This window comes from Cyprinodon variegatus, unplaced genomic scaffold, assembly GCF_000732505.1.
Source record: "Cyprinodon variegatus isolate N-32 unplaced genomic scaffold, C_variegatus-1.0 Scaffold64, whole genome shotgun sequence".
In the NCBI taxonomy this organism is placed as follows: domain Eukaryota; kingdom Metazoa; phylum Chordata; class Actinopteri; order Cyprinodontiformes; family Cyprinodontidae; genus Cyprinodon; species Cyprinodon variegatus.
This window is the reverse complement of record NW_015150517.1, coordinates 1,210,083-1,221,266: the sequence shown is the minus strand read 5'-3', so window position 1 is coordinate 1,221,266 and position 11,184 is coordinate 1,210,083. Positions and strand designations below refer to the sequence as shown.

Sequence of the window (11,184 nt, the reverse complement as noted above, 5' to 3'; positions counted from 1 at the left end):
TCGATTTTTAAAATAATCGTTAGTTGCAGCCCTAATCTGATGTAAAAAAAAATTATTTCATCTGTAAAATTTAGTTTTAATGTTTGCTTTACGTGGGTTATTTATTCAGAAAATTATTATTATTCAGCAAATGCAATATTTTATTCTGTACACTTACTTCACATTTCGATTAAAAAATCCAAAAGAAGTTAAGTATTTAACTAGCTAATTAATTAATTACAATTAATCCAATTAGTTGTTTCAGTCCTGAATCAAACTCTGCTGCAAGTTTAGTTAAATATGATGCACTAATTTAATCAATGCAAATTCAGAGTGTTTTCATTTGATTTGTGTTTGTCATCTCATTTTATGCAAAATAGTATTAAAGGGGGGGTTTGTAGCATTTAAATTAAGAAGTTTTTAACTTTTTGACCCAAATAATTTAAAAATCACTCAAAATATTATTTTTTTTGCCTGAGATTGTTCCAGCTAATCCTGTAAAATCTTGTACTACGGTATAAATATTAAAATTTCTTAAATGTCTTGTTTCAGGGTGTTTGGTTTTCCTGTCCATTACACTGATGTGTCCAACATGAGTCGTCTGGCGAGGCAAAGGCTGCTGGGTCGTTCCTGGAGTGTCCCCGTCATCAGGCACCTGTTCGCCCCGCTCAAGGAGTACTTTGCCTGCTATTAACTACAAACCCAAGTCTCTCTCTCTCAGACACACACACAAAGAGACACACATGCTGGTTACCACAAACAGAATACAGTCAGTATATAAAGGTTGGCTGATGCAGAATGACACAATACTGGGCAAACAGATATCGACACACACAAAAGCAACAGGTAATGTAGACCACTGGCTGACCTTAGTTCCCTGGTGCTACCGAGGTGATTTATAAACGCAAACACACACAGGGTTTCTGTACTGTAACTCATTAGTATACTTCCTGTCCAACCTTGAAACTGATGTCTTCTGGCTTTACTGTGCTGCAACAGCTAGTTACAACCTCCAGGGGGTGCAAGAGTAACAAAGATGCTCCTGCTTTTTGTTTTTGAATATGTCTCTGAATACATAAAAACACCAATGAATCCTTCTGCCATAACACTGAAATCTATTAAAGCCTAGCAACATAAAGAACTACAAAAATTCAAAGGCAAACACACATAACAGTTAATGCTCGTGGTGCTAGTGTGGTGGTGATGGAATGCAAATGGTGCCACCTAAACACAACATTTCTACAGGTTTTGGTGCTCTTTGGGGCTAAACAGTCTCTGTTTTTTTTTTTTTTTTTTTAGTCTCTGCATTCTTTGTTTACTGGTGATAAACTAAACCTTTTTGTTTAGCAAAATAAGCAAACAAAAAAGAACAAGAAGACTGAAGACATTTGGGACCATATTTAGTTACCTTACTTATTATAAATGTAGGAAGGCAAAGCTAATATAGCTCAGGTGTTTAAATAAGGAAAGTTTCACACCTTGTTTAAGTTGAAAACGGTCAAATTTCTTTGAGGCAGAGCTATCAATAAGCATTCAAAAATTTATTTGTGCTGCCCATAATGCCAACGGGTAAAAAAATAGTATACACAACCTAAACTCCTCTTAAAACACAAAATGTTAGATTAATTCCCCGCAAACACCACACGTCATTTAGATGTTGGTTTTTAGGCTAAATCTGGTCGGTCTGTCATTGTCTTGATTTGGTCCGGAAATAGTTTTTTAAAAATGGGCTGTGTTGGTCTGATTTTGTCCCACTTTAGTCCAATAATAGACCAAAATATAGACATCATTTCGACAATATGATAATAACGACAATCAGAACCTCAAACATATACCGAGATACGTATGTAAGTGGACAGTTTTTTACTTGATCGTATTTACCCAGGATGAGTCTTGAACTGAATTAACCGACTGATGTAATTGGGAGAGAATACCGCAATTTTTTTATTTTTCAAAATAAAACATTACTCAGACTCTGCTCGTCGATAAATTTGTATTTTTTTTTTTCTGTGTGGCCCGGTACCAAATGACCCACGGACCAGTAACGGTCCGAGGCCCGGTGGTTGGGGACCGCTGACTTAGACAGCAAAACTCAGGAGGATTACCCAGAGATGCATGACTCAAGCGAAATACCACTTTGTGCATGACTTTGATGAAAGGATATTATTATAACGTGGTTTAAAAGCTCAAAAAGGTAGATTTTAAATGATATAGACCCATAAACTACATAATGTTGCAATACAGCCTATCCCTTACACTAGCTCTGCCTCAACGAAAAGTTTAAAGACTTGGTAGGATACAGTATCTTTCTTGCAGCAGCATTTACAGTACCCTGGTGTTATGGTGCAGCTTCTCTTGTGCCTCAACTCCAGTATTGCTTCATTTTCTTTTACCTTTGTGTTTTCCAGGAGTTGTGCTCGTAGAGATCCACTTTGTGCTTTAGTTACTGCATAGTAGCAGCAACATCCACTGAAATCAGAGTCAGACCTTTACTCCAGACACTATGCTGTTTTTTTACTTCCTGTGACTGAAACAGATTACCCTGTATAAATAACGCACACCTTCTTTTAAAACAAAGAAACTGTTTATTGGCTGGTCATTATGCCTTTTAATCCAATGCTGCAATAATATAAATCACTCAGAATTATAGAACTGAGATAAGTGGTTTTTGGACATACAGGCCCTATGAGAGACTTCCACCTAGTGACGGGTAGGTTATTTACACAGGGCTGTCTTCTTAGAAAAGCTTTCAGTCTGGTGCTTGTGGTCCTCAGGCGGCCCTTTTTTCCCCAGGAAGCCTTCCAGTCCGCTCAACCTTTCTCAGATACCAGCTAACGATTGAATCCATGCAGTCTATGCGGACACACACACGCTTTACATGCCCAGCCTCGCACGTCAACAGTAAACCAGCAGGTTCAACGTTTTTTTCCACCATGTTTACTCTCCGTCTATACAACCAACCTTCAGGTGCTTTTTAAACTCTGCTCTTTTTTACAGTACTCTCTCTGCAGGTCAAAAAAAAAATCACACAGTCATCTGCTGGTTACACAATGCCCACCATTTCAGCTTCGTTTTAACAAAACACAAACATACACACGCATACTGTGCTCTTTGCCGGTTGCCTGTTTTACCATCAGGCTTCCCAACGGCGCTGGAGGGTGACATGGTCTCCCCACATCGCTCGGTGCTCCCAACCCCAGTCCTTCTCCTTTCTTCCCCCATCACCACCTTCCCCAGGTGCTGCATGTCAGTCAGTCAATGTAATCTCTGATTCCATGTTAGATTAGGGAGTATTGATAATAATAACAATATGATCATAATAATTACAATAATAATCTGTTATTGTGTGTGTGTACTGTTCCAGGTTGGTGATCAGTTCAGTTCAGTCTTGGCCTACAGATAGGGGAGAGAGAGGCTATAGAAAGCATATTTTACAGTTAGTATAGTGACTTGTGCTATCGTACCATGAATGCCAGGAGAAACAGATGGAAAGATGAGCTGTTCAAAAGTCTCAGACCAGAAATGAGTTGAAACAAGCCAAGTTAAACCTCATCTGAGATCAAACCTGTCAACTTTTAGGAGTTTTTTTTCCAACCAAAAGTCTGAAAAATAATCACAAGATAAATTCCAGGAGCTTAAATGTTGTTTACAGGGTTGCAACATAATATACAAGGAGTCTTTATCTATGTATATTTTCAATGTATATATATATATATATATACTGATGACTGGATAATCTAAGGATAATTTTAAAAATCTGGTATAGATAAGGAATTTTATCTTTTGAATAACGTTTGTGGGAGTTTTTACAAAAAAAACAAGTTCCACACACGGTGACTTAAATCAAAGACTGCTTCGTTCTGGCTTGTAAAAAAATGTTTTAACACATTTCTGTCTGAGAGTGCAGCAGGATTAAAGTGATGAGGAAAGAAGTCGCCGTTTCTAAACGACGGGCGACAAGGTGATGATGTTTCTGTTCGCCTATCGACAGCTTTTAGGCTGAGTGATGCGCTGTTTTTAACACTGATACACTTTGCAGACAAACATACATCAGAAACACTGTTATAGACAGGGCGACGAACGCTCAGACACACAACAGCTACAAATACAATGCTGCAGCGCATGCAGACACTCATCTCATGGACTAAATGAATGATGAGCTTCTATGAAAAGTGAGGACCCGTTGGTGTTTCAAAAGGTGCTAAAATTTTATCGGAAAAACAAGAAAAATATATTGTTAGTATAAATCAAGTTTGTCTTTAAAATGACTGTATTTAAGTTTGTAGTAGTTAGGAAAAGGCACTATTATTTTACTCTTGTATGAATATGAACTAATTAAATTGCATTTTAACTTTGTACTTGAACTATGTAAGAAATGATAAGTGATTAAAAAACAACTGTTTCTTGTGATTGTGTGTAATCTACCTGTGTTAATTTAAGAGGTTAACTTTTGAATTTTATCTGTCATTGTATCTTGCAACCTCCACTTAAGAGTTTATACATTTAGTTGAAACTTATTAGACTCCTAATGAGCAGTTTTATAAACATTACTAGATATATTTTGGGTTAAGGTTAGGTTAAACTTTCAAAAGTTACAATCTTGGTATTGGTAGCCATATTTGTTCTCCCATAATTTTTGTGCATTTTATTGTTAAACATATTCATATTTATTTCACTGTGTTATGATACAGTTAACTGCCCTAAAGGAAGCTGCAGTAATTTTAAAGAAAGTCAAAAAAAAATTTTTCAGGCTCTTTCATCCCCTCTTTTTTAGGTTTTTGATATTGTATTCGAAAAAATTTAATATGCAGATGAAACCACATGTTTCAATTGTACATGCTTGCCTATTTAAAATATCAATATCCCTGTATAAATACTGATATTGAATTAGACAAACCTTGCCTGTTAAAGGTTTGTTGTGCCCATACTGCATGCTGAAAAAAAAAAGGTAAAACTGATGGAGTTAAACAGTTATTGGATGCATCTTACTTCATTACAAATGCTTCATTTACATAGATGTAAAATTCTTATGGATGCTAAAAAGACATTTTATTTGAAAATAAAATCCTAGTCTGTCGTTTTGTTTTTCATGGAGATTATGCTGCTGCTTCAAAACACTTTTATGATTTAGTACCAGGGGTTCAAATTTGGGTATTTTTGCAAAAAATAAAAAGAAACACAATGCAAAATGTTGCCTTCAATGGCGTGTAGGTTTTTTTTATTGTTTTTTAGTAGAATTATTAAATATTATTTAAACAAATATACTTAATTTTCATCATCTCAATAAAAAAACATATTTTTGCATTATTCCGTTTTCTAATATCGTTGAAATAACATTTAAACCCATCACATCTCCCGAGTAATGGGATAGATTGTCCCCTCCCCCCCCTCTGAGTAAACATCTGACCTCTGATTGGTCGGTTTTTTTCTGTTGGTTGGGTTCGTACGGCTTCTGATTGGCTGTTCCTTGATCGTCAGCCGAGAAGCATCTGCGGCTCGCGCTCTGCCAGCTGTCCGCTCGCACTGTGCTTGTGCTCGGACCGACGGACAGGAGCTCCGGGGGAGGAGTACCGTGTCTGAAACCACACAGAAAAGAAAAGGTAAGAAAACACACAATAATTAGTAAAACAACGAAGTCCTAATGTATTTAATGAGGATAAACACCTGCTGAATAAAACGGGCTAATTCTGTGTTTAGGCCAATTTACGACGTTATATTGTACATTCAAACGCTGTTAAACATTAATAACGGTTGGGATTCTCAGTATTCTCTTAATATTCCATCTGATGCTCAGTGTTATATACCTGCCAGCCATTCATAAAGCATATTTTTAATAAATTTAGATATAAATAATTACAGTACGCCCTTAATTTGTTAATAAAGGGGAGGATATTTGTTAAATGTAATCAAAACACGGCATAAATGTAGGTTTTGCATTGTGTCAAAAAAAACTAATGCGCTCGCTGGTGAAGAAATATGATTAGGATGTGATTGTGTCTGCATTTTGGCCTGTTAGTGCATTAAAGGCTAGTACATGTTATGTAAGTCTGTTTTTTGGTTGTAGGTTCTCCCCTAGCTAGAAACATTGAGGTATAGTGAAGATGATGCTTCAGTCTCTAATCACATCTAGCTGGTTTAAATATATTTTATTTTGTATATTAGGATGCACAGCTCGAACAGGTTATTTATTTATTTTTTTAAATTGCTTGGTTGGATGATCCTGTATTGCACTTTTAGTAAAGCTAATTAAAATGAATTCATTATATAGGATATAATTAAATAATGTGGTTTATTCTGTGTTGTATGCATATACATTTTATTGCAGCCTTTAGTTTTATACACACTTTGCAAATATATGAAATTGTGTGGACTGTTTGGTAAATGGTGTTATGATGCAATGACTGGATGTTTTAAGGTGCTACACCTATTAGTCCTCAGCTTTTGGGAAGATTGCATTCAACAATTAGAGCAAGTTTGCTTTACAGATCCTGCTTATGTTCATTGCTATGCTTTAAAATGTGAGTATCCTGATGTGAAATCCGTGTTTACCATCTGTAAACAGTACTGTTTCCAAGTCATACAGTGAACGGCTGTTAATCCAAGTAACAAAGGAGCAGTCGTCATCATCATTCAACACATATTGCTCTGAATGGGAATGGACAAGTAATTTTGCATATCTTAAGTACCACCTTTGATGGAGTAAAACTACAGAAATTAAGTGGCATACAAGTATATCTTTAGAGGTAATTAGTGATGGGAACGGCAGTTTAGTTGAGTGGACTGAGACTCTAGAATCTTTACATTATAACAATCTGTTCTCAAGATCCATTCACAGGATGACACAGTTTATTCGTGTGGAGTGATGCAGCTCCTCCACCCAGCACAAGAAAACGCCCAAAATATTCATGTTATACATTTTCCCGGCACACACTGTTTCCTGTAAAAAAAAATAATAAATCTCGCTACTAATGTTTTTTCAGGTGAATATGTAAATTTTACATAAATAAACAGAATAGAAATCCAAACTATCTTTTTAGATACCATAAATAGCTTGTATTTGCGAAATATGTACAAAAACAAACAAAAACTAGTGATCAACCAATACAGCTTTTTAAGACCTAAGATAATAATTTTAACATGTTTCGGTGCCAATTCCTGAAGCCATATAGCTTTTCCTTCCTCCATTTACACGCTGAAAATGACACAATGATAACAAATGTTACACAAGAGTAAAGACAGGCAAATGAGAAACATTTATTACCAAATCAAACAAAAGATTGAAAATTAATAGCAAATGGAGAGAGCTGTTGTGTGAGCGCTTCACATGAAAAAGCATGGCTGCTGAAAGTACTAAGGAATTGGATGATGCAAATACAAGAAAAAAATTGACTGAACACTAATGGTTAACATCTTAAACAATGTAATGTCAGTCTGACAGGACAGTGGCTAACGAGTCACCAGCTGTAATATCAGGTGCTCTTATCATAATATGTGACCCCGCCCTAGCCTTTGAATAACAATGTGTCATTAAATCATGTCAGATTTTAAACACCAAAATACATTTTTTGATTTGTGAAAAAAAATTGCATTGATAGAAAGACAACAAGCAAAGAATCAAAAAAAGATGTAAATGTAGGATAGTAGATATTAAGCCCTAATGTTTATGATTGAAAAACATCAGTGGTGCAGGGGTTAAGCATTAAACCCATGTAGAGTTTGTGATTTAGCTGCCACTAGTTCAAATTCCTGTAAAGTCTGTAAAGTCCATAGGAACACCCTTTAAAATGAAAGGTTTGAAAAAAACACTTGGTCTACTAAATTAAAGCTGATGGCTACATACTGTGGGTTGTTATATTTGTCTAGTTTTGGTTCATTCATAAAAATTCTTGTTCATTGACATAACTTATATTCACAAGTAGTTAAAACTCTTTTACCTTCAACACACATGAGAAAGGTACAGGTAAAATCAGACTTGAATTTTAGGGACAAAAGGTTCTATGTTTACTCATCTTTAAAAGAAGAGGGAAGGAGAGCAGAGCTCCAATCAGTGTTACATCCTGTGATCTAAAGACATTTTTGTGATCATTTAAAGGAGATAGCCACAGGTTAACTCCCCCTGGCCAGCAGGGGGGAGTTAAACACTCACTACTTTCTATCTGTTGGAATTGCGAGCTTATTGTTGGCTAATACTTTTGCTAACCTTTGATTAGCATTAGCAAACATTAAACTAACCTGTTTGGTAAAAAAAGCAAAAACCTCTATAAGGCTTCTGAGCCCCCTTGCTTTCTTAAGTTGGCACCAAACCTCAAAAGCTTGGCTGATGTTTTGCTCTTTTCTTTTTTTTTTTTTTAGCTTGAATCTGAGAAATGTAATGCTTAGGAAAAGCCACATCTCAGCTCTATCATAGACTTGGCAATGTCTGAGCTGCACTAACATGACTTCAGCATGCTATTCCACTTGATGCAGAGTAATATTTCTTTATTAATTTATGATCATATTTTTGAAATTTTATTTATTTTGAATCCATCAAAATTGATAAAGCAATTAATTATATATTACATATTTTCAGTAAAAATAATTATTTTATTCTTCAAGATGATTTGTGGATTTTTTTAAAAAAAAATAACACTTTTAAAAGTTGTAGCTATGACATTTACCTATAACCTGACTCCGCCAGATGGATTTGCTCTGCATATCCATCTGGAAACCTTCCGTTGAAGTAATTTTGGGAAGGGGCGAAAATACTGGTTAGCTGATTGGCCTATGTTGGTGATAGACGGGCCAAATAAACCAATCAGATCAACGAAGCATATGACGTACTAACAAAGCGACGACGAAAACACAACCACAAGCTAGGCTACTCTTGCCGAAACCAGTCAAGGAGAAGAGCAAAAACATCTTTTCCTCTGAGAAAAGCCTCCAGAGCAGTGTTTTGCTCTTCTTTCAGTTGATGAAATACTCTGTAATTCAGATAAAACTTGCTCGATAGCCACGCTAACGCTAGTATTATCGGCTGAAGCCGCCATGTTCTTTAGACTGAACTGTCGCGCTTCTCGTTGCGTCACACCTCAACCCGCCTCAAAGCCAACGCTGATTGGACGTTCGTTTGGTGAACGGCTCCAAATTTTCTTTAACAGAGAGTCTCCAGACTGATCTGCGAGTGAAACCTTGAAAGCTTGCGAGATCAGGATGGTCTCACGAGGCTAATTTACCTATGGTTACACTCTAAAACGAAACTTAATTCACAGGAAATATATTAATCCACAGACCTTTCATAATAAGAGCAAGAGAGACATGTGCCAAAGGAACATATATACAGTATTTATGCAGTGGCTAATTATTGATTTCTTTACTCTATTTCAGCCTACGATCTCTCCTCAGCATTAGCGATTGTTCTTATTTGTATCGATTAACAACATTTTGTAATTTAACTTTTCCTGTTACCTTTAACTTGAGTGGCAAATTTTAACATTTGTATTTGCAAAAAAAGAAAAATTTTTTTAAGGTTCATCCAAAAATGAGAACCTCCTTAAGTCACACACACTGTATGGTTTCTTTGCCATTTTCGGGCCGATTCTCCAGTTGTGCGAGTATTTTTCAATCGGGCCGACTTTTAGCCTCATCGTGCGTCCTGCATTGTGTGGTGTACAGGGGCGATTAGTCTCTCACGACCACCTACTGATCAGGAATCGTAAGATCGGGAGAAAATCAAACATGTTTGAAATTCAGTCGGCCATCGTGAGGTGTTCGTGGGCAAATCCTGCTGTTGAAGCAGAGCTACGAGCGTCTACGAGCTGATTTACCAGAACCTCGAGCACTGCGCATGTGCAAAGGAGTTCTTCTTCTTCTTCCAGATTGAAGAGTCCAACCAGCAACATATCTAGGCGCTGATTCTGATGTGTGGTTTTTTGAAGTGCAGTGTGAGCAGGTAGATCACATGAGCGTCGGGCAGCACAGTGTGATAACATATATCGTGAACTGTGAACTTTTAAACCCTGCGATTTCCTTGTACAGTTTGAGCTGTAGCTGCGTACATGATTGAAAATATCCCACAGTGTATGCCCGGCTTTACAGGGAGCGTTTTTTTTTTTGTATGCAAGATTTCTAGGCTGATACTAGGCTTTAGTTCTTGCAGTGGAAGAGGTGGAAGGTGGAAGAACCGAGACAAAAATCTGTCTGTTGTACTGAGACGAGCGCTTATCCCATTTTGATGTCTATTGTTAACACCAAAAGGACTGCAGTGGTGCCAGCTTCCTTGTCCACACACAATCAAACGGTTTCAGGCTCATGCACATTTATATTGCACATGAGCGCTCACCCTCCACCCCCATCACCATTACCTTCCAAACTCTGTGTGTGCATTTTTCTTTACATAGAGACTTAGACGTATGTGATCAATGTGTACTGAAGCAGCTACTGCCTGCATACATGGGAAATCCTGCCTGGCCTGTGACAGTGTTTGGCTCTCTGTTTGAGTTTCTGCCTGTTATGACAGCTATGATGCAGCAGAAAGCAATCACATACAGATTGTAGACATGGACTGATGAAATCAAATGTGTGTGCGCTCTTCACTGTGGTTATCATTACAGATTAAACTGCTAGATACACACTGAGTCTCTAGAGATAACAAACCAAATGAATTCCAGCATTTAAAAGTCAGACCCTTACAAGGCAAAGCAGTTAACTCTGGTCTATCCTGATTCTTCCAATAAAAAAAAAATCTCTTAACCTCTTTAAGAGGGTTTCTTAATGTTAATATAATTCCATTTTAAACTAATGAAATTTAGTACTGAATTAAATATACAAGTTATGTCTTTCTTAGAGTTAGTTTCTTTTTTTCAGGGGTAGTAACTATTTGAAAGTGGAAAAAAAAAAAACATTTAAAAAATTAATTTATTTAGAAAATACTTGATTGATCCCAAAGAAAAATTAAATGTTACTGTAACTCATAGGGTATTTTTTAACCAGTTGATATAGAGGTTGATAGCTGTAGTCTTACACAGGATCTGGAGAGGTCTCTTTCTAAGGAGACTGTTGTTGTTGAAGAATCTCCTGAAAAAGATGCTCACTGTTGCCCATAATCTTCTTTACTTTATGAAGAATTCTTCTTTGTAAAATCCTCTCCAGATGTTCTAGAGGAGTTCAAAGCCAACCTTCTTTATTGGCTTGTTCAGTAGAGGTGAGTATTGGCATTAGGGGTGTAAA

At 36.6% G+C, this 11,184-nt stretch overlaps 2 protein-coding genes across 6 annotated transcripts in view; both read left to right on the top strand.

Annotated features, from left to right (window-relative positions):
• The window catches only part of LOC107082872 (DNA (cytosine-5)-methyltransferase 3A-like), a 64,329-nt gene extending 62,525 nt beyond the window's left edge, over nucleotides 1-1,804 (top strand). For all 5 annotated transcript variants that reach the window (XM_015371762.1, XM_015371759.1, XM_015371758.1 and 2 more), the window contains one exon: nucleotides 532-1,804. In XM_015371762.1, coding sequence (XP_015227248.1) covers nucleotides 532-673 — 142 coding nt within the window. In that variant the 3' untranslated portion in view covers nucleotides 674-1,804. The remainder of the gene's footprint in view (nucleotides 1-531) is intronic.
• Nucleotides 1,805-5,463: 3,659 nt separating this feature from the next.
• Nucleotides 5,464-11,184, top strand: part of dpysl5 (dihydropyrimidinase like 5) — a 26,188-nt gene continuing 20,467 nt past the window's right edge. The window contains exon 1 of the mRNA XM_015371764.1: nucleotides 5,464-5,579. The gene's annotated coding sequence lies outside the window, so the exon portion shown is untranslated. The remainder of the gene's footprint in view (nucleotides 5,580-11,184) is intronic.